General features: G+C 43.8%; 2 protein-coding genes across 2 annotated transcripts in view; both read left to right on the plus strand.

Moving 5' to 3' along the window:
* Positions 1-5,912: 5,912 nt before the first annotated feature.
* On the plus strand, positions 5,913-9,514 carry rrad (Ras-related associated with diabetes). The gene is made up of 5 exons (XM_030378003.1): positions 5,913-6,130; positions 6,287-6,672; positions 7,285-7,358; positions 7,487-7,691; positions 8,555-9,514. The coding sequence occupies exons 2-5, from the start codon at positions 6,300-6,302 to the stop codon at positions 8,830-8,832; spliced, it is 930 nt and encodes a 309-aa protein (XP_030233863.1). The 5' UTR covers positions 5,913-6,130; positions 6,287-6,299; the 3' UTR covers positions 8,833-9,514.
* Positions 9,515-12,259: 2,745 nt separating this feature from the next.
* The window catches only part of cdh16 (cadherin 16, KSP-cadherin), a 32,977-nt gene continuing 19,021 nt past the window's right edge, over positions 12,260-26,215 (plus strand). The window contains exons 1-8 of the mRNA XM_030377847.1: positions 12,260-12,518; positions 12,907-12,957; positions 13,065-13,163; positions 15,134-15,268; positions 15,528-15,657; positions 16,753-16,911; positions 17,088-17,284; positions 25,564-25,689. Of these exons, the coding sequence (XP_030233707.1) occupies positions 12,913-12,957; positions 13,065-13,163; positions 15,134-15,268; positions 15,528-15,657; positions 16,753-16,911; positions 17,088-17,284; positions 25,564-25,689 (891 nt within the window). The 5' untranslated portion in view covers positions 12,260-12,518; positions 12,907-12,912. The remainder of the gene's footprint in view (positions 12,519-12,906; positions 12,958-13,064; positions 13,164-15,133; positions 15,269-15,527; positions 15,658-16,752; positions 16,912-17,087; positions 17,285-25,563; positions 25,690-26,215) is intronic.

Here is a 26,215-nt window from a genome sequence, read left to right on the forward strand (position 1 = left end):
CAGAAGACCTGCTGAGCTCAGCAGTCTGAGGCTGATGGATCAATGACCTCCAGTGGGAGTGATCTTCTTAAACCACCATATAACCGTGTGCTTCCACACGCCTTTCCCTCACGTCTGTCACTAACCTCACTACTTCACTACTCTCTACTGCTTCCTCTTTCCTTCTTTCTCTGTGGTTCAAACCTTTACACTGAAGGCGCGTCTTCCTGCCCTCAGAGGGTTGAGAGTCAGGGTTGAGAGTCAGGATTTAGAGTCAGGGACAGAGCTAGTCATGGAGGACTGCTTTTACACAAACTTCTTCACTTGCTTTCGGAATGGTGGTGTCATTTTGCAAAGATTCATTTGGGAAAATGTTTTCCTCTGCTTTCCTTTACAAAATTGTATTAAAATTCTGTCAAGTGTTTTTGTTTATATATTAAAATCCCACATTGACTTCTACATGTTTGTTGCGGTTCATTTAATTGTCCTTTAACTTGGTTAATGTCAAGCTAAACTCCTGCAATACATTTAATATGCATGATTGTTATTCTGCAATGTTCACATAATCCATTTTGTAAAAATATGAAGCCTCCATATTACTACTAAATTCAAGCCCATTCATGTATCTAACAATGTACATACTGCCCCGCAGGCTATTCTCTGCTACTACAACACGTTCAATCCACCAACCCGTCTCGCATCAATGTGCTATAGCTACGTTGGTTCAAACAGAAAATGTAATTTGGTGTGAGACTGTTGTCCAGCAGAGGGAGCTGTCATACACCTTAATTATACAGAAATGTCTGTATTTACATTTTAAAATGTTCATGGGCTGGTCTAGTTTGTCTGCAAATAACTGCCTCCAGCAACAGGATTGGTCGAAACATATGGAGTGAAGGAAATAAAAGCCCAGTTCACCAGATCTGAGGTCAGCTGCGGTCAGATTTTGGATCATGAATGTATTGAGCTCGGAGGAGGACGGTAGGACGCGTGTTTACCTGTTTGTTAGAACCTGTGTTTAATTAGCCCCGAATATAATTTTTGGGTTAAAAAAAATAAATAAAAGAAAAAAATATTATTTATAAGTACTAGCCTAGTCTAGATAGTCCTTCTGGCAAGAGAATACACAGTTTAAAAACAAACTTTTTACCACCTCAAGTGAATTAACCTATCCTATCCCCAGTCAGATGTGTGTGTAAAGTCTGTCTCACTTGTATTAATTTTACTCTGAAATAACTTGAATGGAACTTTAGACATTTGGGGATAAGCAGCACAGCAGTCAGGTAACTATTTTAAGCTATAATAAACTGCGCATTTTGTTTATTTAGGTGAAGCATTATGAAAAAATGCTCATGCAAAATAAAGCATAGAAAGCATTTTCATTTTCCATCTGGGCTAAGCCTCGGATGTTTATGAAACCTAGAAACACCCCTGGCTTAAGGAGTGGACCCATCAAAAACTCATTTCACAAATGCATGTTTAAGAGTGGCGAAGTCACGCCCCTTCCGGTAGAGCTCATGGGACCTATGACATCGAAAAATATGAATGGGTGTCAATCATGGACATAATAAAGGTGTCAATAGAGAGAAAATAATTATTTTCTGGTCCCAGTCTTTATATGCCCTGGATTACACATATGTTGTTTGTGGATTTAAATGATAATTTTTCATGCAAAGAAAACTAAAAATGTTCGTGAAGAAGTTTGATAATTTTAGGTTTTATGTGAGGCCGCTTTGTGAACTACAGCTCTTCGCTGCTCTCGACGCATATGATATACGTCACCACACCCGCACTTGGAACTCGGCACAGAGATGGCACATAGAGATGGCACATAACTAAAACTCTCCACATGCCCCGACTTATAGTGGTTTTCACCTCTTTCTATGCTTTTATTGCTTGAAAAAAAGTGGTGAAGTGGAGCAGAGAGATCGCCATCTCGCCATCTCTGTGCCGAGTTCCAAGTGCTGGTGTGGTGACGTATATCATATGCGTCGAGAGCATCAAAGAGCTGTAGTTCACAAAGCGGCCTCACATAAAACCTAAAATTATCAAACTTCTTCACGAACAATTTTAGTTTTCTTTGCATGAAAAATTATCCTTTAAATCCACAAACAACATATGTGTAATCCAGGGCATATAAAGACTGGGACCAGAAAATAATAATTTTCTCTCCATTGACACCCATTCATATTTTTCGATCTCATAGGTCCCATGAGCTCTACCGGAAGGGGCGTGACTTCGCCACTCCATTAGGTTGTTTCAGAGCTGTTTCAGTCATTAGCCTGTGACGTCAGTGGGGGTGGCAAGTGGAATCACGTGACAGTACTTGGACGTTGGATGTTTATGTCCTACAAGCCGCAGAGAGACATGATAGCCCAAGGATGGCTAGAGTGCGATAATAATAATAATAATAATAATAATAATAATACATTTAATTTAGAGGCGCCTTTCAAGACACCCAAGGTCACCTTACAGAGCATATAGTCATCATACAATATTTAAAAAAAACAAGACATTGTGTAAAAATAAATAAACATAAGCAATAAGAAATAAATAAAACAAAAACAAGACAAAACAAAACAAAAAAAACAATCAAAACAGTGATCAGTTAGACGTTGTGTGCGAGTTTGAACAGGTGAGTTTTGAGTTGTGACTTGAAGGTTGTAATGGTGTCTGATTGTTTTATGTGTGGGGGGAGGGAGTTCCAGAGCCTGGGTGCTGAACAGCTGAATGACCGGGCACCCATTGTAGTGAGTCGTGATGTGGGGATACATAGTAGTCCAGCAGAGGTTGAGCGGAGGGAGCGGGAGGGAGTGTATTCTTGGAGGAGGTCACAGAGATAACTGGGGGCTAGGTTGTGGAGAGCTTTGTAGGTGAGGAGTAGGGTTTTGTATTGGATACGGTAGTGTACTGGGAGCCAGTGAAGTTGAATGAGGACAGGGGTGATGTGGTCAGATGATTTGGTGCGGGTGATGATCCGGGCGGCTGAGTTCTGAATGATCTGCAGTCTGTTGATGAGTTTGGTGGGGAGTCCGGTGAGGAGGGCGTTGCAGTAGTCTATGCGTGATGTGACAAATGAGTGAACTAGGATTTCAGTGCTGGATTGGGTCAGTGATGGGCGGAGTCTGGCGATGTTGCGGAGGTGGAAGAATGCAGTCCGGGTGATGTTGTGAATATGGGGTGCGAATGAGAGGGTGTTGTCCAGGATGACACCGAGGCTCTTGACTTTGGAGGAGAAGGGTACTGGGACGCCCCGGACGCGGAACTACGGACCAGCTCTTCACTCTCGCAAGGATCCTGGAGGGGGCCTGGGAGTATGCCCATCCGGTCTACATGTGTTTTGTGGATCTGGAGAAGGCGTATGACCGGGTCCCCCGGGAGAAACTGTGGGAGGTGCTGCGGGAGTATGGGGTAAGGGGGTCTATCCTCAGGGCCATCCAATCTTTGTACTCCCAAAGCGAGAGCTGTGTTCGTGTTCTCGGCAGCCAGTCAGTTTCGTTCTCAGTGGGTGCTGGTCTCCGCCAGGGCTGCGCCTTGTCACCAATCCTGTTTGTGATATACATGGACAGGATATCGAGGCGTAGTCGTGGTGGGGAGGGGTTGCAGTTCGGTGGTCTGAGGATCTCGTCACTGCTTTTTGCAGATGATGTGGTCCTCATTGGATCATCGGCCTGTGACCTTCAGCACTCACTGGATCGGCTGGCGGCCGAGTGTGAAGCGGCTGGGATGAGGATCAGCACCGCTAAATCTGAGGCCATGACTCTTAGCAGGAAACCGGTGGATTGCTTACTCCGGGTAGGAAATGAGTCCTTAGCCCAGGTGAAGGAGTTCAAGTACCTCGGGGTCTTGTTCGCGAGTGAGGGTACTATGGAGCGTGAGATTGGCCGGAGAATCGGAGCAGCGGGGGCGGTATTGCGTTCGCTTTACCGCACCGTTGTAACGAAAAGAGAGCTGAGCCGCAAGGCAAAGCTCTCGATCTACCGGTCGATCTTCGTTCCTATCCTCACCTATGGTCATGAGGGCTGGGTGATGACCGAAAGGACGAGATCGCGGGTACAAGCGGCCGAGATGAGTTTTCTCAGAAGGGTGGCTGGCGTCTCCCTTAGGGATAGGGTGAGAAGCTCAGCCATCCGTGAGGAACTCGGATTAGAGCCGCTGCTCCTTTACTTAGAAAGGAGTCAGCTGAGGTGGTTCGGGCATCTGGTAAGGATGCCCACTGGGCGCCTTCCTTGGGAGGTGTTTCAGGCACGTCCAGTGGGGAGGAGACCTCGGGGAAGACCCAGGACTAGGTGGAGAGATTATATCTCAACACTGGCCTGGGAACGCCTCGGGATCCCCCCGTCAGAGCTGGTCAATGTGGCCCGGGAAAGGGAAGTCTGGGGCCCCCTGCTTGAGCTGCTCCCCCCGCGACCCGACCCCGGATAAGCGGATGACGATGAGGATGAGGAGGGTACTGGGAATCCATCGATAATTATGAGTGGAGCTGGGGTGTGTTGTGATTTAGTGAGGGTGGATTTGGATCCGATGAGCAGGGCCTCGGTCTTGTTTCCATTGAGTTTCAGGAAGTTCCTGCTCAACCAGCTCCGGATCTCTTCCAGGCACGTGATGAGGGAGGTGGGGGGGATGGCAGCGGTGGGTTTGGTAGAGATGTAGACCTGTGTGTCGTCAGCGTAGCAGTGAAAATGGACCCCATGGTGACAGAGGAGTGTGCCCAGCGGGAGGAGGTAAGTGGTGAAGAGGAGTGGACCCAAGACTGACCCCTGGGGGACACCCAGTGAGATATCTGAACACCCAGACTTGTGGTTGCTTAGTTGAACAAATTGTTGACGGCCGGTGAGGTAGGATGTAAACCAGGAGAGTGCAGCACCAGTGATCCCAATACCAGCTAGGCGGTCCAGGAGCAGAGGGTGGGAGATGGTGTCGAATGCTGCGCTGAGATCGAGGAGGATGAGAATGGTGAGTAATCCAGAGTCGGCTGCAAGGAGGAGGTCGTTGGTGATTTTGACTAGGGCTGTTTCAGTGCTGTGCTTTGGACGGAAGCCAGATTGGAACGGTTCGTGGAGATTGTTAATGTCGAGGTGGGACTGTAGTTGTGCGGCAACCACCCTTTCAAGTGTTTTGGAGATGAAAGGGAGATTGGAGATGGGCCGGTAATGGTTAAGGTCAGATGGGTCAGCACCAGGTTTTTTCAGGATGGGAGTGATGGCAGCCAGCTTGAGAGTGAGGGGTACAGTACCAGTAGTGAGGGAGGAGTTAATTATGTTGGTGATCATGGGGGAGATGGACGGAAGACATGCTTTGACAAGGGAGGTGGGAAGAGGATCGAGCTGACAGGTGGTGGTTTTGGCTTTGCGAATGAGTTCTGAGACGGTCTGTTCTGTTACTAGGGTGAAGTCAGAGAGGGAGCTGATGAGAGGTTGGCCAGAGGTGATCATCCAGGGTGGGTCATCAGAGGGGGTGCGAGATGAGGCCAGAGCGTTAGAAAAGCAGTAACATTTTAGGCCACCAAGGGGCAGCAACAAACCATTGAGTTTCACCACTCGTCTCAACGAGTGGTGAGTGGTGTTTCAAATGTAAGCTACCCTTTTTATGGTTTTATATGTCTCAGTATTTAGGTCAATAATAAATATAATATAAATGCGGGTATATGAAAAATAAATAGCCGTGCAGTGCCGATGTTCTATGATCGATTTAAATCATAATTATAAAAAATACTTATTTAAATTGTAAGTAGAAAATAAAAATATAATATTCGTAAAATAAATTGCACTTTGTGATTTTAAACCATCTCTCTACCTGCTATTAGAGACATATCCCTACTCCTGGCAGAGATAGACGGGGAGATTCCTCCACCGCCTCCGCATATCCTTCCAGTCATCCCTCCCTCTTGCCCCCACCCTCTCGTTATGATGTGACCGTTACGCACGGCTATAATAAGCTAGAACGAGATTCTCCGGGGCGAATCCTTCCCGACGTCACTCCTGGTGCCCCATAAATAGAGCGGGCAGGACTCCTCTCTGCACTCAAACTCAAAACACATAATTTCTTCAGCGCGTGAACGACAACAGAGGATTAAAAATAAGCGAGTCCATTCGGTTCCTGGATATTTGAACAGGACTAGTATTACTCCTACTACCAGAAGCCACATCACGTAAGTTCAACATTATCCGTCGGCCTTTTAAACCAGTTGTGTTTTGTGTGTTGTAATGTTGTAGTTCAATTCACCGAACGACAAAATATAATTATCACGTGGGTGTGGTGTTTCATTGTCCATGTTTTAACTCGTGCATGGGGCATATCTCCACAGCTTTGAGCAGACCATGACTTTGAACAAGGGAGATAAACTGCGGAACATGGAGAGGAGGCGAGGCAGCGTTCCCTTCCCAATGCATCTTCCCAACCTGCACCGGCGCAGCATGCCCGTGGACGACCGCGACCTGCGCGCCTCATTGCCTCCGAGTCAGGTGGACGAGCTGTCTAACCTGCTGCGCTGTACCTCCTCCTATTCCTCCCCTGGAGAGCCACTACGGGACAGCTGCGTGTCCGACTCCTCCGACTCGGTAATCTCGTCCGGCAGCGACGCCGAGAACCAGCTGTATAAGGTGGTCCTGTTGGGGGAACACGGCGTGGGCAAGTCCAGCCTCGCGCGCATCTTCGGCGGTGTGGAGGAGGCTCACGACTCTGAGGAAACAGGTGAGAGGATGATCATGATCATGATTTTGGTGGAGATGCTGTCGCAGATGACTCATAAAGTCTATTGGAGATGATGGAGGTTTAGGTGTGTGATTCTCGCTTCAAGTGACAGTTTTACAACTTAATTATTCATCATGAATAAACGACTTTATCATTAATACATCCTATTGATGAATGCAACTAATAATGAATCATGAAACTGTATAATCTCTCAATCTAGCTTGATTCTTTTACTCTTTGTGTTGTCTAATCTGTTTTGAATCTGAGTGGACGGATCGATTTGTTTTCTGTCTATGTGGACATTCACTGTGTGTTTCCAGGCCATTACAGATCCATTAATGGACCCAATGTGGAGGAAACATTTCTAGTCAATAAATGCTAATGAGTGTATAAATAGATACACATGTAGGCCTCCTAACTTAAATTGTCATATATTAATTATATTAAGACCATTAAAACATTAACACAGGCTAATTTCCAAAACTCTGAAAGTTAATTTAAATTCACTGATCTCTGACGCATTGCCTGTATATTTATTTTAATTCACTGCATATTCACATATATCACTGTGCATTTGTTGTATAAAAGTTCCATCTGTTTTCTACTCTTTAGGAAACACCTATGACAGATCGGTGATGGTTGATGAGGAGGAGGCGTCCATTTTGTTGTACGACGTTTGGGAACAGGTGAGCCAGGAGCCAGACTATATTTATGGCAAATCGGACATTATCATTGGTCTGAATATTATTATGATATGGTGGTTCCCAGAGCAATAGTGTGTAGTGACGCATGCCATGTATGTCTCTGTTTCCAGGACAACAGTCCCTGGCTGAAAGAGCAGTGCATGAAAATGGGAGACGCCTACATCATCGTCTACTCCGTGACGGACAAGTCAAGCTTCGAGAAGGCGTCGGAGCTGCGTATACAGCTGCGCCGGGCCCGTCAGTCGGAAAACATACCCATAATCCTTGTCGGCAACAAGAGCGACCTGGTTCGATCCAGAGAGGTGTCTAAAGATGGTGAGTTGAAGTTGATTGAGTTTATTTATAACACGCTCTTTATCGTTTTACTCCTACGATCATGGTAGATGACTAATTCTGAGGGTGATGGTTAATGGCTGGGTGCGGCATGAGGTGAGGGTTAGAGAATAGGTTAGGGTTAGAGACTGGCTGAGGGTGAGGGTTAGAGAGTGGGTGAGGGTGAGGGATAGAGACTGGGTGAGGGTGAGGGTTAGAGAGTGGGAGAGGTGAGGGTTATTACATGGAAGGGTGAAAGTTAGAGCCTGGGTGAGGGTGAAGATTAGAGATTGGTCTAAGGAGGAGGTTTAGAGAGTGGCTGAGGTTGAGTGTTAAAGAGCGGGATATTGGGAGAGAGCCATTAAAGTGGAAGAAATAGCACGCACATCAGCCACAATGAAAAGCGTTTTTAGCCGACGTGGTTCCTTATCAGGCGTTACAGTACAAATGTAGCTAACTATAGCAGTCCATCGTGTCTACATATGTTCCTTACAAGAGTCGAAGGGATTGAGTAACAATCTTTTATAGTGGTTAGCGTTATTGTTTTTCTTCAACTATGAAAAGGGGTCACGCTTCAAAAGGTGTTTAGGCTGAAAGGGAAAGGGAGGGCAGAGGTATTCTGACGTGGGGTTGTCAGGGCCATGGTTTACATTTATATTGAGGCACAAAGCAATTACAATCAAAGCTTAAGAATCTAAATTGGAGCAGCAACAACAAAATGTTATAGCACTGCATAATCCAGTTAGAGGAAATAAACTGCTGGACAAAGTGCATTGGTTCTTGGATGTTAAAACCTATCAAGTGTTGGCACCCTTCAGTTCACCAACCTGACTCTCTGCCCCGTCCTGTCTCCGGCCGTCTCACAGAGGGCAGCGCTTGCGCCGTGGTCTTCGACTGCAAGTTCATCGAGACGTCGGCGTCGCTGCACCACAACGTGCTGGACCTGTTCCAGGGCATCGTGCGGCAGGTCCGCCTGCGACGCGACACCAAGGAGGAGAACGCGCGGCGCATGGCCAACTGCAAGCGGCGCGAGAGCATCAGCAAGAAGGCCAAGCGCTTCCTCGGCCGCATGGTCGCTCGCAAGAACAAGAAGATGGCCTTCAGACAGAAGTCAAAGTCCTGTCACGATCTCTCTGTGCTTTGAGGGGAAGGGGATGCAGGACTCGCCCCCCCCCCCACCTGCTGAAGACCAGAAGCTGTGTGTGTGTGTGTGTGTGTGTGTGTGTTTTAACACTAACACTTAAAGGACTAGTATCGTTGTACAGAAATGCAATATATTTTTTATTTTTATTAGAAACTAAACACAAGAGCCAACAGAGGACTTGTGGGACTGAGAATATTCAGGCCGCGCCAAGTGGAATAATACGCATGTTGTTGATTTTTATTTATTATTATTATTGTTATTATTATGATGATTATTTCAAGACAATTATTTTATTCTGTGTCTGCCTTAAAAGATTTTCTGCCATCATATGGTCCTTTTTTTTCTCATGGTCTGGTAGGATTACCTGGTAGGAAAGTGTGTGTATATAAACGGTATTCTGACAGACTGTGTAAGGAAAACATACAAGTCATGGTGTTGTCCAAGGCACACTGTGCCAGATCTCAAACTTGGATTTCTGGAGTCCGTTCTACTTGATGAGTGGTACGCAGGTTCGTACCCGGCCCAAGTCAGGATTAGAGAGAAGTTGTGTTTGTGTTTTTTAAAGATTGACATGACATGAATAATAACAGCAATAAACAGATGTTGGTTGTTTGAAGCATACGGTTACTATGAAATTATTGTTTACATTTGTTTCTTTTGCAATAAAAGGTAATTATTACTATCCTTATCATCTCTCAAGTCAAGTCAAATATATTGTATTTGAATGGCCCTTAATCCCAGTTACAGTCTGGAAGGGCTTTACAAGCCATATATTTATGACATCCCACTAACTCTAGCCCCCCAAATGGCAAGAAAAAAGTCCCTTTATTAACAAGGATTATTCAGAAGGAAAGCAAAGTCGGGGATCCCTTCTTCAAGGGATGGTTAGGTGTGGGTAAGGAGGACAATGAGGAATATCAAGGTCTTTTGGATATGATGATGCTAATCCATGTCTATCAGCGGCATTCTGTAAAAGCCGGAGGCTTATTTTAGAGTTTAGTAAACAGAAAAGTCATCTAGATGATGTGAATGTGTGGATGAGCGTAATGCATCTGCTGAGGATAACATTGGTCTGATTATGGTAATGCTTCTAAGACTAAAGAATTTAGTTCTAGCGATACTTTTTACATGTTGAATAAAATAAATACAGGTCACAGGACACTGTGATGGTCGCTCGCACGAGCAAGAAGATGGCCTTCAGACAGAAGTCCAAATCCTGTCACGATCTCTCTGCTTTGAGGGGAAGGGGATGCAGGACTCCCCCCCCCCCACCTGCTGAAGACCAGAAGCTGTGTGTGTGTGTGTTTGTGTGTTTTAACATTAACACTTAAAGGACTAGTATCGTTGTACAGAAATGCAATATATATATATTTTTTATTAGAAACTAAACACAAGAGCCAACTGAGGTCTTATGGGACTGAGAATATTCAGGCAGCGCCAAGAGGAATAATATGCATGTTGTTTATTTTTATATATTATTATTATTGTTATTATTATGATGATTATTTCAAGACTATTCTTTTATTCTGTGTCTGCCTTAAAATATTTTCTGCCAGCATATGGTCCTTTTTTTTCTCATGGTCTGGTAGGATTACCTTGAGGTCCCACTCTGTGGGAAATTGTGTGTATATAAACGGTATTCTGACAGATTGTGTAAGGAAAACATACAAGTCATGGTGTTGTCCAAGGCACACTGTGGCAGATCTCAAAGTTGGATATCTGTTTCCTCCGTGGCGGGACTTATTCTTCAGAGGTCTATATTCAAATGTGCCCCCTTCTTACGTAGGAGGGGGTGCCGAAACTGACTCGCTCGATTGATAACTGTAGACAAGGTACTTTCAGAAATGCAAAAGAAAAAAAAAAAAAATCAAAAAAGTGTTGTTTTCATAATATGTCTCCTTTAAGTCCTTAAATTGTGTTAATTTTTGCTTTGGGCAGATGATTATCATTTCCATTTTCCCTGCTAGGAGCAGTTTCGGGACATCCGTCTTTTAATTGCACCAAAGCAAGTTTCAAGCTTCTGGATCTGGAGGACTCATTTGATTCAACACGAATGTCGATTTGAGTGTCGTCGGCATAACAGTGGAAGCTAATTCCGTTGCTGCAAATTATTTTGCCAAGAGGAAGCGTGCAGTTTGTCAGGGAACTAAGGAGTGACCCTTGGGGGAAGCTGAGGTTGCGCGTTTATATTAGTGTTTTGATTTGAATGCCTTACAGAGAATGAATTGCGTACTATTTGTGAGATAAGATCTGCACTAGGAGCAGAACCTTTGAAACCAGCATATTGTTCGAGACGATGAAGATGAATGCTATGGTCAAATTAGTCGCGGGTGGCACTGAGGTCAAGCATCACCAGCAGGGAGCTTCCGTTGCTGTTCATGGTAAGGAGAGGATTGTTTGCAACTCTGCTCAGAGAAGTTCAGTGGAGTAGAAAGTCCTAAACCAAGACTGAAAAGGTTCAAAAAAGTTATTGGTCATCAGGTGGTTGATGGTTTGCTTAGCTATAATACTTTACAGTACCTCAGGATAATAAGGTTAGAAATGGGTCGATAGATGCTGAGTCCTTGAGTACAGGGTCTACCAGGCTTCTTGGGTAGCGGTTTTATCATAGCAGTCTTAAAAGTGGAGGGAACTGTTCCAGTACACTTTTTACAGTGTTTAAAAATAAATGTAGGGTTGTTTTTGTTTAAATGCTGTCGTTCTTCTTTCTGCAGCTTAGTTTCAGAGTGCAACCATCCAGGTATCCATACCCCCACGTGAAAGAGGATAGAAATTGATCAGATAAAGCTGAGGAACAGGTTGAGACAACCAGGTCTAAAACACCACGGGTCGGGACATGATCTAGTGGGTTTCCACCATTGTGGGTAGGATGATGGACCTAAGCCCAACGTGTCTGTGTTAGACAGAAACAACTTTAAGAGAGAATCAGACACATGAATGTTGAAATCCCCCTTAAGCAAAACTGAAGATGTCCTTCACAAAAACTGTATGGGCCCGGTGGGCTTTAAACTATTAGCTAACAGGAAGGACTCTGAATAAAGACTGAATATAGTAATTTTGGGGTTGAAGCATGAGCTTCAATTAGATATATGGGCCATACCAACACCTTTTTGAATAAAATTGTTAGCGGCAGGGATAGATTTGTTTAATGGCAGATATACGTCTGGTTTTAACAACGCTTCACATAGGGCCTTGGGGGGGTTGTCTGAACAGCAGGCAAGGTTCAGAACACAAAGGGACACAGAGGGAATTAGTTTAAGCATTTAATGGTCTCATGAATTTTCATAGATGAGATTCTATCAGTGGAATGGAGGCAATCTGCCTGGAAGGCAGTCCCACAGGAAGGTCTCACAGGAAGGGACCGCGGCTAGTTAGGATTCTCTGGGTGAAAGAGTTAACCATTAAACCACTAGGAACCACAAAAACACAGTTTTCCACAGCAATTTAAACTGTTCTCACACCTTTGCCAGGACACAAACAAACTTTACTCACGTACAGAATTACAGAGCTAGTGCGGGTAAGGCAGGAGCCAGTGTGGCAGTTGTTCATATAGTCACTGTTGCTACTATCATCTAAAACCACCAGTTTGGATGTGAAGGACGTCTTCTATTGCTGCCGTTAAACCAAAGCTGAGGGTTGCGGTCAATACTACTTTCCAGAAAGAAACACCTGCTCCTGATACATTGGTATGGAAAACGGTGTATTGTTATTAATATTATTAATAAGTCTTTAAATATAATTATTATTATTATCACTATTATTATTATTATTATTATTATTATTATTATTATCATTATTATTATTATTATTTTTACTTTTAACCTACAGCTGAGCTCAAAGAAAGCATTAACGCTCTACTTACCTTTCATACCTTTTTCAACCTATTGTTTGGTTGTATTGTGGGTTGGGAACGATAGTGAACAGTTAGAAAACATACCATGTTAATAAAAACTGGAAGCCAGAAAAGTTCAGCAGTGAATCAATAGCAAAATACAAGTACTGTTGCAACTATACATATATCAGTGTGAAAATGTGTGGTTGTATGTGTTTGATATGTACCCTCTAAACTTGTAGGCGACAATGGCTGCCCAGCATACTCTAGTGATGTTCCTCAGAGCTCTCACAGTAAGCAACTGTTTAATTTTAGATAATTACAATGAATCTTTGAAATTAAATCAAACATTGTTTGCTAACAACGGAAACAATTTAAGAGAGTTTGTTGTCTTCGACAGTTGTGGATGTTCCATGTCTTTATGCCCTGCTTGGGAGCTAACGTTAAAATAGGAATCCCAGAAAACTACGATGGAATCTTCCCGTGGTATCTTTCAAAGGTAACAACAGACTGTCCCAAAATACCTGAATGACTTTAATGACTTAAGACTTTTACAATTATCAGCCTTCTTAAATTTTTTCCCATCAAGTAATTCTGTAACAATTTATGAAAGAAAATGTTAAATCAAATATGTTGATATTAACCACACTTTCATTAAACTATGAACAGAAATTAAGAAATACAAAGGTTAAGAACAGTTTTATAGATTTTATACCAATATACAAAATAAAGGGTTGCACAGCATGTCTACGTCTTCTTTTCTGTATTATGTTATTTGTTATGATTGCCATAGCCTTCCTTCAGCTATAATTAAAATGCTTTGTGAGAATATCTGTTATAAATTGACTGAGCCTGATTCTGTAAGAGCCAATTTAGGTCTTAGACCATTCCCTGCAAATTTTTGACCAGTCAGGGTATCTCATCAGTGATTGGTTGAGATAATCCATCTTGGAACGCTTACCGGGGGAGAAACAATAGGGCGGGAAGAAGCAGAAAGTGCGGGGAAGTTATTATTGTTTATAATCATGATCTCTTCAGCCCATCTCTGTCTCTCTATTTATGCTAGAAAATCGTACCTACAGCGCCTTCAATTGCTTTATTCTTAATATATAATTGAGAATGAATGCAGTAGAATATCACATAAGTTTGGATGTTCAGCTGGTTAAGGGTGTTAAAGGTTGGGTATGGAATTTTCTTTTTTGGCAATTTTTGCAAAGATAATCCTATCATAACCCACTTACAGCCACTGAGTTAGAAGTACTGAGATGAAAATTAAACAAGTCAATCATCTGTGGAACGGGCAGGGCTCGAAAAACTCCAGCCAATGATTTCCAAAACCACAGAGTGGCATTGGACAGTAATTACGTCAATCAAACGGTCGTACTGCACTCCCCCTCCCCCGCTCCCCGCGTGTGACCCCTTCGTGCACATACTCAAAGCTCGTGACCCAGAGCAAGGTGTTTGTTGTTATCCTGCGGTAGCTACTGGAGCTAATCCACATTTGTACCTAGCACTAGAAGACAACCCTAAACTCCAACCTAGCTAGCTTGGCTCGCTCTCGCGCATCTGTGTTCGCGCTTGTGCATGATTGCGCGTCCATGTACTTGGAATGGGTGGAGTCGGAGTCAGTAGTCTGGCTGAGCGGAAATGGACAGCGTCAATAGCGCTAGCGTCGGAATCCACCGCTACTCCTCCCCTTCCTGTTGCAGGCTTTCCCGTATTGTGCTCCCCCTCAAACTCGGAAACTAGGCAGTGTGGCGAGTTTTGACGGCTTTGACGGCGCTGTAAAGCTAGCCTGTTTGGCTCTTTCCGTTGAAAATTGCAAAGAAGCTCAAGAGATTTGCTTCCAGCATTTGCTGAGGAAGAAAGATGTTCTTGCACTATTTCGGATGGACACAGCTGCTGCTTCCCGGGGTTAGCCCTGCCCTAGACGATTGTGATTGGTTTAAAGAAATAAAAACAGGCCAGCCCAGTTTCCCCCCTGGATAGACGGCTCTAAATAGCGTGGTTCCAGACCATTGTAGAGCCTACTTGCTGTAGTTTGGTCTGGCTTTGCGAGACTAGAGTCAGCGTTGAAGGAGAGGGGACCATTCGAGTTGTGTGTTTTCAAAATCTGCTGGCGTTTCGCAAATCCCATACCCAACCTTTAAGGGAGTCCGCTGGTTTTCCAGAGTGGTCAGGTGGTTTACCAGTGTGGGTTCACCAGAGTGGTCAGGTGGTTCACCAGAGTTGCCAGGTGGTTCACCAGAGTGGTTAAATAGTTCACCAGAGTGATCAGATGAGTCACTAGAGTGGTCAGATGCGTCACCAGAGTGGTCAGATGCTTCACCAGAGTGGTCAGATGCTTCACCAGAGTGGTTAGATGCTTCACCAGTGGTCAGGTTCTTCACCAAGTGGTCAGTTGGTTCAGTAGAGTGGTCAGGTTGTTCAACAAGATGGTCAGGTGATTCACCAGTATTGTGTCTCCAGCTCCCCAGCCTCACCACCAACTACAGTGAGCTGTTGATCCGGGGGGACGACGAGGGAATATTCGGGGTAGACGCAGCATTTCTATATGCTCTGAAACCCCTTGACCGAGAGAAGCAGCCCTCCTACTCTCTACAAGTGAGATACCTATTCTATTGAACCAATGAAAGAACGCGAAAAAACTTGTGCATGTAAATTGTGTGGCTGTATGTGTGCATGGGTGTGAATGTATGTTAGTTTAAATTGTGTGTGTTTGCGTTTATGTGAGTGTGTGTGTACTTTTACATTTTTAATTATTCAACACTTTTTTCCCATTTGTTCATATTTACTGGGTACTGTGTGTGCATGCTTGCATGTTTGTGCGTGCTTACATGTCTGGCGCTGTGTGTGTGTGTAGATGATGTACCGCATGGCGGGCCAGCGGCAGAGCTTCACGGTAGAGGTGTGTGTCATTGACAAGAACGACAACGTCCCCACCTTCAGTGCGGTCAGCATGCGGGGCAGCGTGCAGCTCGGCCTGCTCAAAGGTACCTGTGACCTCATCGTGCGACGTCATTGTGTGATGCTATTCTGGGTGGAACTGCTGAGTAGATCACTGTGTATCTATGTAGTTGCATTGCTGTGTAGCTTATAGTGTAGTTTTGTCGATGTGAGTAGATGTGTGTAGTTGTGTGTATCTGTGCGGCTGGTTGTGCAGTTGTGTTTCTGGTTATGTAGCTGTGTTTCTCTGGAGCAGGTTTAAGGCAATAGTAGATGATTGTGTAGTTGTGTATCTGTGTAGTTGTGTATATATGTGTCTGGTTGTGAAGTTACCTACTTGTGTATCTGTGTTTCTGGGTGTGTAGTTGTATATCTGTTTAGCTGTGTAGTTGCTGAGTTTTGTGTCTGTGTATCTGGATGCGTAGTTGTGTATATCTGTAGTAGTTCTGTTTCTGTCGAGTTGTTTATCTGCACTTAAGTAGTTGTGTGTCTATGTATCTGATTGAGTAGTTTGCTTATCTGTGTAGTTGTGTATCTGCATAGCTGGGTGTCTGTGTGTCTGGTTGTGTAGTTGTGTATCTCTGTAGATATGTGTCTGTATAGTTGTGTATCTGCATAGCTGTGTGTCTGGTTGTATACTTGGTTAGTTGTGTGTCTGGTTGTGTAGTTGTGTATCTGCATAGCTGTGTAGTTGTGCATCTATGTGTCTGGTGGTGTATCTGGGTAGTTGTGAATCTGTGTGTCTGGTTGTGTATCTGTGTAGTTGTGTATCTTTGTGTCTAGTTGTGTATCTGCGTAGCTCTGTGTTTGTGTGTCTGGTTGTGTAGCTGCAATCTGTGTAGTTGTGTATATGCATAGCTGTGTGTATGTGTGTAGTTGTGTATCTGTGTGTCTGGATGTGTATGCGTTAGTTGTGTATCTGCGTGTCTGGGTGTGTATGTGTGTAGTTGTGTATCTGTGTGTCAGGTTGCCTGTTTGTAATTCAGCATCCTGTGTGTCTCATGGTCATACTTGAGTAGTTTAAGTGTTTGTAAAGAAGGACGAGGAGGGATAAGAGAGATGCAGCAGATCTTGTTATACCATCGTAAAACACACGCACCACTGTGGGTCCTTGGGTGTGTGTGTGTGTGTGTGTGTGTCAGGTATCCCCTTCATGCGTGTGGAGGCGTCTGACCGAGACGACAGGAACACTGCCCACGCTGAGCTGAGGTTCCTCCTGATGGACCAGACGCCCCGCATCCCCGCAGCACACATGTTCGCTATAGACAGCGTCCAAGGAGAAGTGTCCCTGACAGAGGACGGTTAGTCCTACTGCCGTTAATATAAGCAGTGCTCCAAGTACTACTAGAACCATGTGTACTAGTGTTACCACTGCTTCTATCAGGTATCTGCATCTCCTCGATCTGAGGAAGTGATGTTTGGTCTCTGAAGCAGGAAGTGTTGGCTCTGTGAACCAGGAAGGGCTATGTGTTTACAGGGGCGTCCACGCTGGACCCAGAAATGTGTGGGCGCTACAAGCTGCTGGTGATGGTGAAGGACATGGCCGGCAAGGCAAACGCCTTCTTCTCCACCGGCACCGTCACCGTGGAGGTCACCGGCAACACCTGGGCTTCGCCCGACCCCGTCCGCCTGCAGGAGAACCTGCCTGGGCCCTACCCTATCCCCATCTCTCAGGTGATATCAGCATGAAGTCACCATCAGCACGACATCAGCATGGTGTGGCCGTCACCATGACAGGCGCATTACATCATTACTACATTGACCTTGGGTGTCTTGAAAGGCGCCTCTAAATTAAATGTATTATTATTATTTTTATCAGCTTGACATCATCATCATGACATAATTGGGACAGTCAGGACATAGTTATGACAAAATCGTGACATAATCACACAATAAGTCACCATCTGCATAACACCCCGTTCAGAGGATATCGTTAATGAAACATTGTTGTATTATTATGTTATCCCTATGCTATGCCAGAGAAAAACTTCGATATTCCATACTCTGTACCGTACTCTGTACCGTTAGTATTGCTCCTCTGTACCGTTGGTATTACTTTGTAGAGGTGCTGACTTTACTGAGAACTCATTTTTACCAACACTGATTGTCTTACCATGACCCAACAAATAGTAGAGTATCATACATTATTAATACTGATGGTGGGATGTCTCCTCACAGATGACTTCTCAGAGGTCACTTTGACCACCCTCACACCTCCTCCACCTCATCCTCTCCCCCATCCTCCCTCCTCCTCCTCTGCCGTTCACCCCCTATCTCTCCCTCACTCCTTCCTCCCCCTCCACCCTCCCTTCCTACGCCTCCTCATGCTCCCTCTCCTCATAATCCTCCCTCTCCTCCTCTTCCCTCCTCCCTCCTCTTCCTCCCTCCTCCTCCTCCTCCTCCACCTCCACTCACCACATGCAATGATATGCAGATGTCATCAGTTTAGTCGTCGGTCGTGAAACAGGGTCCAGTTTCAGGAAAGAAACACTCTATCATGTTTAAGCCTTCCTGTGCTGAGCACAGCTGATTAAACACATTAGTCCCGTGTCCGTGTTTTAGATAAGCCACGTTTCCTGACATTACTCATTTCCAGTCATTTCCAATGACTTCTACTTGACTTCTTCTTTCGGCTTGATTTTAAAGGGGACATATTATGAAAACAACACTTTTCCTGGGATTTGGGGTGTTGTTTTGGGTCTTTGGTGCTCTCACACGGATAAAAACTTTGAAATAAGTCTGCACACGATTTTTTGAGTGAGATATGCATTTCTGAAAGTACCCCGCCTACAGTTACCATACGAGCGACTCAGTTTCGGCGCCTCCTCCTACGTAGGAAGGGGCCCAGTTAATATTACCTCCCACTTCCCCAGTCCCCTCCAATCAGAGCGTAGCTAAGTTTTGTGGACCAGCGGACGAGCAGCTCCGGCGGGGGGAACTCAGCGGCAGCTGCCGGACTGCTGCCGAGCTCCCCCCGCCAGAGCTGCCGGACTGCCGTGGAAGCTTCGGCGGCAGTCCGGAGGAGGAGGCATGGAGGAGTAAGGGATTGTACTCCCGGAGCTGAGCTGTCGGACTGCCGCCGAGCTACCCCAGCCGGACATTTCAGCTCCCGGAAGAAACCCGCCGGAGCTCCGAAGCTTCGGCGGCGGCCGGACGGCTTCGAATTAGGCCGGACGGCTTTGTCCAGCAGCTCAGAATGCTGCCGAAGCTTCGGCGGCATTCCGGCAGCTCTGCACGGGGAGCTCGGCGGCAGTCCGCCAGCTCAGCTCCCGGAGTACCATCCCTTTCTCCTCCATGTTGCGGTTCATGGACTTCAGAGAGTCAAGGCCAAAGTTCCTTTCCCCCAATCCTTCTCAACCATGGCCGAGATATGCCAACGATCCTTCCTCCTCCATGCTGTGGTTCAGTCTGACAGCTCATTGGTCAATGGGCAGCAGCTCATTTGCATTAAAGCTACAGACACCATAAACAGTGCATTCGGAAGGGACTGAAACAGAGGGGAATAGCGGTAGGCAAGATTTTTTTTCCTAAAAGCTATTTCCAGCAAACAGCTACAAAAACATGTTTTCTGGATCTCAAATACTATGTTTAATTGTTGGGAAAACACCATAATATGTCTCCTTTAAACTTTGTTTTTTTTTCTTCTCTCTGTCTGTCTATTCTTCTGTCTGTATGTATGTATGTTTATCTGTTATCTAATTATCTATCTATCTATGCATTATCTATCCATCCATCCACATTATCAACATCTATATCTATATCTATATATAAATATGTGCTGTGTGTGTGTGTGTGTGTGTGTGTGTGTGTGTGTGTGTGTGTGTGTGTGTTTGTGCGTGTGTGTGCGTGTGTGTGTGTTTCTATGTGTCTGTGTGTGTGTTTGTGTGCGTGTGGTGTCTATACTTTTAGTAGAATCAGATGTTGGTTTTAAGCTGACATCATGTCACTATACACTGTATGATCTAAAAACAGACTGTCCTCTGAGATCAGACGTTCTCTGGTAACACAAGGAATTGTACAATTGATCACTAGCTGGCAGAGGTTCATATATCTATCTATAGAAATACACTGTGAATATAGACCGCAAGTTTATTGACCAGAAGCTGGCTGAGGTCTATATCTATCCTTGATATATCTATATCTAAGTCTACAGTATATATTGTATACAGCTCAGTTAAAGATGTGAGATGGTTGTTGACATCTTGCTGTGAAAGATTTTCTATGGCAATCTGTTGCCATAAAAAAGTTCATAAAACAAATCTTAATGTAAGTAATTTTCGATCGATCCAGTACCTTATAAAAATAGAAGCTGATTATAATGCAAAAATATACATTGTCAGTGGAACACAATAAACACAATAAAGTCAGTTTGTTTCTATACAATCTACAGTAGAAAGAAACATAGTATAGACATAGCATTGGTTGAACATTGATTGAAATAAATGAATGAGGAAAGGAGACGATAAAAGGAACAAAAAATGTTAATTGTCCCTCCATTAGGTGACTTAAACTCCGACACCAGCTCCTCTTCTCCATCTCCTCTCCCCCTCCTCCTCCTCTCTTCACCTCTCCCACACGCCCCCTCAGTCTGTTATCTGTTCTGTAATAACAGCACCTTCCACCCACTCTAAATATGTACTCACAGTTGTAGGAGTAACGACTTTTCATCTCATTATTCAGAAGCCCATCACGATGCTTCCAGGAAAGATATCAGGCAAATATTCTCTTCTTAGGCATACATTTGTCGTGAATGAAGAATGGATGTCGTGAATGCAATTCCTGGATTTTTTACATATGAACATGAAATATGGCACATAAAACACAGCATTTAGTTGATTCAAATCCGGTTGTGTTTTATCTTTATTATACCATAATATATTCTTCAAAACTGTGCTACATTATGGTATCATGGTAGCAGTCTGTCAGCCAGATACTACACATTACTACACTGAACATGATACTGCATGAGACAATGCAATGTAGTACTGCACAATAGTACACCATTCTACACGGTACTACACAAAGAATACTATGTGGTACTGTGGTACAAGGCTGATAGACTAGTAATACACTATGCTATGTGGTACTGTAGCACCAAGCTGACAGGCTAGTAATACACTATTCTATATGGTACTGTAGTACTAGGCTGACAGACTAGTACTTCACCATGCTATGTGGTACTGTAGTACCAGGATGACAGCTCACCTTGGCTGGGAGGGAAGCCTGGTTTCTCCCACGCAGCGTGACAAGACCGCCGCTGAGCCTTCGGCCCGTAGGCGGTGGGTTTCACCGCTCACATGTTCACTCACTCACTCACACCCTCAGTCACTCACTCAGTCACACCATCAGTCACTCACTCACTCACTCACTCACTCACACCCTCAGTCACTCACTCACTCACACCCTCAGTCACTCACTCACTCACACCATCAGTCACTCACTCACTCACTCACACCATCAGTCACTCACTAACTCACTCACTCACTCACACCCTCAGTAACTCACTCAGTCACACCATCAGTCAGTCACTCACTCACTCACACCATCAGTCACTCACTCACTCACTCACACCCTCAGTCACTCACTCACTCACTCACACCATCAGTCACTCACTCAGTCACACCATCAGTCACTCACTCACTCACATCATCAGTCACTCACTCACACCATCAGTCACTCACTCACTCACACCATCAGTCACTCACTCAGTCACACCATCAGTCACTCACTCAGTCACACCATCAGTCACTCACTCAGTCACACCCTCAGTCACTCACTCAGTCACACCATCAGTCACTCACTCAGTCACACCATCAGTCACTCACTCACTCACTCACACCATCAGTTATTCACTCAGTCACATCATCAGTCACTCACTCACTCACAACATCAGTCACTCACTCACTCAATCCCTCTCAGGCTTACCCCCTCTCTCTGATAGTCTCTCTCTCTCTCTCTCTCTCTCTCTCTCTCTCTCTCTCTCTCTCTCTCTCTCTCTCTCTCTCTCTCTCTCTCTCTCTCTCTGAAGAGAGCACACAGGTTATGGGCCCTGGTCTAATCACATTCTACAAACAAAGTCTCTTTGACATCATGGTAGTAGACAACATCATTTTGTTTACAATTGTATTGAGTTATGAATAATGATATCTTGTCTGATCCTTCTTGATGGATCTTTGGTTGACTAGTTAGACTGGGATTACCGGGTGGTTTGTTTAGTTCATGGGCTGTAACAGCCGTAACTATGGAAACAGTAAGCCATACAAGCACATCATTCTCTTTAGAGTACATGGAACGTTCTTAAACTTTCCATATAATATTTCCATATAGTCTAAGGTATACTTATCTGAGGGTATTTTACGTGGTTTAACAAAATATGTTGGATTATTATTTGAGTCTTGAGCCTTAATAATTCCCTTATTGTGTGAATAGGATAATCACAGTTTTTCTCAGTCGCTTTGGTACATTTCTCAGATCAGAATTTGATATTTGCAAAACAGTAAGTGCATTCCTCAAAACAATTCATACAAATAGCAAAATACCATTAATTTCATGCAAAAGCAAGTCTCTTGCTCAAAATCCTTAGTTTGTTTCTCAAAGGTAAATATCTGTGCCAAGAACACATCAGTGCCATTACAATGAAAGTCTGTGTTTCATTGTGTACGGATAAGACAGTCAAATTTCTTAGTCATGTTGTCAATATAACAGTGTACTCTGGAGGGATGTTCTGATGTAAACTATGGCTAAGGTTTTGAAGACAATTATTGTAAATTGTAAATTACACCTTAGTGTATGTGGGAGATTGATTGCAAGAGACTTTACAAGATTCACATTTACGCTTTGACTGTTTGTACTGTAATTTGTTGACAGACCATGTCATTGCTAGAAATGTGAACATAGGGAAATCTCCTTAGGGTAAACTGCACATGCATTGCTGTAGGAATTGCAGTGCAGTCTTCCTACACCTCCTGACGTTCCTGTCTGTTGGGCCACAAATTCTCACGCAGCCTCACTCCTCTTCCTCTTCTTCTTCTCTCTGGCTGTTGACCCTGTCCAATTCCTTTTCCTTCCATTGTCAGACAATGTGACATTGTGTTAATAATAATAATAATAATACATTTAATTTAGAGGCGCCTTTCAAGACACCCAAGGTCACCTTACAGAGCATATAGTCATCATACATTTTTTTTAAAAAAAACAAGACATTGTGTAAAAATAAATAAACATAAGCAATAAGAAATAAATAAAACAAAAACAAGACAAAACAAAACAAAAAAACAATCAAAACAGTGATCAGTTAGACGTTGTGTGCGAGTTTGAACAGGTGAGTTTTGAGTTGTGACTTGAAGGTTGTAATGGTGTCTGATTGTGTTGTGCTCCAGCTATGTAGATACTTGCCAGTTCATGGTTCAGGAGATGCACCTTTGAGCTATTTCAGTAAACTGGTTGCAATTTACCAATTCAGGACAGATTTAGAAAAAAAGTCTAATGGAAATGTATAGAAATATGCTTGACATATTATGACAACTTGTTCAACCATTTTGCATGGAAAGACTTATGCAACGAACAAATGCCTAAATGTTGTGGGGGTGAGACTATTCAATAGAGACCCATTACAATACATTTTGATCAACATGACCTCAGCAATTGATAATATAGGAAAGAGCAGAGAATTGTACATAATCATTTGCATGAATGTACCAAAGCATTTGCAACTTGTTCAAAGAAATGAGAAACTGCTTTTTTGATGTGCACAAGTGAGACAATGATGTGAAGATTGAACAGGTAGTTTTGAGAATTTCAATTCTGATCTGAGAAATGTACCAAAGCGTCTGAGAAAAACTGTAATGTCTATATTGAGATACACGTCCACATATGTGTGTGTTTTTGAGCCTGTACATTAATGTGAATTAATGTCTGTGTGTTTGTTCCATCACTTGTCAAGACACACCTACTTTTGAAACAGTTGAAGACACTTCTAAACAATATTTGGCTATATTTTGGGTAATTAAACCATACGTAAGTTTTACATTATCATGGAATAGAAAATAAATATTGCAAGATATATTCATGACTTGTGTACAACATGATCATTATTTATTATGATGAATGTGGAGATGTTGGACTTCGGGAAAAGCTAAATATATGAATAATAAAAAAAATGCTTTTAAGGGGAACCATCCCACTCGGCTAGTTTCTAGCATCACAGAATATTGCCTCATGCCATCTGCAACATCAAATTGATGTGACAGATGTGTTAACCATTCAAATAAGCCAAATTCCATGCTATACTGTTAAGGAAAACAGACACAACATTGGTGGAATTTCAAAATTGTTTTATTAAATACCAATTTAGTTTGCTGATGTTTGTGTCAGACTGTATGTAAAATGTATTTTGCTGCACAAATGCTCACTTGTGTAAACACTGAATGTATTGTTTGAACAAAATTACCTTCAGGATGTTGTCAGACATAAAAAAAGATCTCAAACTTTGGGAGTCTGGATGAAAGGTTCTGGTTGGTTCTGGTTTGGAGAGTCACCTCTCCAAAACACAGGCTGCATGGGTCACTTTATATACAGCCCCTTCAAAAACAAGGCCATTAGAATTGCTTTAAGTTGTAGTACATTTTAAAGAAATTTTAAGAGATGATCGTTAAAACTTTTACGACTCTCGTATTTTATTTTAACTTAAAAGTAATTTAAAAGAGAACCATTATATATAAATATATGATTGTACAATGAAAAATATAACATTGCAAGTATATATTTTAATAAATAGCTCCAGAAAATGATAACCCCCCTGGTCTAAAAGTGTAAAGCCATCAGGCAGACCTCATATGTTTTTTCCATACTTGGGGTTCATGAAAACCAAAGGACGAATCCCTGAAAGCTAATTCCTCGCACCAATATAAACAACACAGCCGCCAAGCACAGACTGGGGCAGTAGAGTCTTTCGTTGAAAAACACTGGATTGCACAACAACCACAAAACACAGGCCAGGCAAAACAGATGACCTCACCACTTGTGTGGATGTCCAGCACAGAGCTATTTATAACGCCGCGACTGATCATTTATCAAACCTTCACGCTCATCTCTTAAAAGGCGTAGTGGTCAGGAAGTGCGACTGGAACACCAGGAAGGAGTCAGTTATGCAGCAGCGTGGCCGCGCATGTGTGTGCATATGTGTGCATATTTGTGTACAGAAGCACGGCAATCTCCAAAACAAAGAGGAGGGGTGAGGGAGAGAGGGAGAGGGGCGGTGTAGTGGATTCACATGCCCTGGATATGTGTGTGTGTGTGTGTGTGTGTGTGTGTGTGTGTGTGTGTGTGTGTGTGTGTGTGTGTGTGTGTGTGTGTGTGTGTGTGTGTTGGGGGGTTGCTGAAGCTGTTCTCTCCTTGTTGGGTTCTGTTTGATGGTTAACCAGGGCCTCGCTGTGTGCTTAGGGGGCTTTGGAGCGTAGTGGAAAATCCCCCCCCCCCCCTATCCCAGGAGGGAGAGACAGAGAGAGACAGAGAGAGGGAGGGAGAAGGAGAGAGTGGGAGAGAGTGGGAGAGAGAGAGAGAGAGACCCTCTGTTCCTCATCATTGTCAGTTCGTTCTGTCGGTTCTTTATCATGTAAACATGCGGTCGCCTGGCGCAGGACTTACACATCATACATCTGCTCACCTCTTTCTGTTCTGTTTTCCTCTCTGCTCTCGCTGCAGATGATACCACTTTCACTGTTTGTTTTTGTGACGGAAAGATACCTTGACTTAAGGTTGCTTATGTGTGTGTTCCATATGTGTGTGCGTGTGAATGTGTGCGTTTGTTTTCGTAATTGTCTGTGTTTCTATCTGTGTCCGAATGTGTGTGTGTGTGTGTGTGTGTGTGTGTGTGTGTGTGTGTGTGTGTGTGTGTGTGTGTGTGTGTGTGTGTGTGTGTGTGTGTGTGTGTGTGTGTGTGTGTGTGTGTGTAGGTAAAGTGGAGTGGCAGCCAGGCAGAGTACAGTCTGGAGGGGGAGTTTCCAGAGATGCTGTTCACCATAAGCATGGATGGAGTAATCTCCCTCAATGCTCCCCTGGACAGAGAGACCCAAGACCAGGTCTGTATCAGCGGTACACTTACACCCATAGCAACACCAAGAACCACACTCCACAGTCTAACCCGGGCAGTAACACCCACAAAGCTATCACCTATCCCAAAATACCTCATATTAACACCTAAAACTAACCTCAAACCTGCACCAAAACCTACACTCACACCTAACACTAAGAACCACACTTTAACACCACAGTCTAACCCGAGCAGGCACATGCACCAATCACTAACTACTACCTCTATTCTAACCCTAACCTAACTCCAAACAAAACCACTGACCACTAACCGTTCCACCTAATCTAACACTTACTACGGCCCAAAGCCACAAGAAGTGGGAAGAAACTAGGGGTGCTGATGAAAAATGCCCTGACATTCTTTTTCAGTATTAATTAATCATTGATCAATTAAAATTGGTAGAATTATATTCTGACTTTAAAATTCGGATTTTGAATCACAGAATTCTGAGAGTAAAGTCAGAATTCTGAGATTAAAATTCTGATTTCTGAATTCTGATTTATTTTACATCCGAT

Source organism: Gadus morhua, chromosome 14 (genome assembly GCF_902167405.1).
Source record: "Gadus morhua chromosome 14, gadMor3.0, whole genome shotgun sequence".
Taxonomy (NCBI): Eukaryota; Metazoa; Chordata; class Actinopteri; order Gadiformes; family Gadidae; genus Gadus; species Gadus morhua.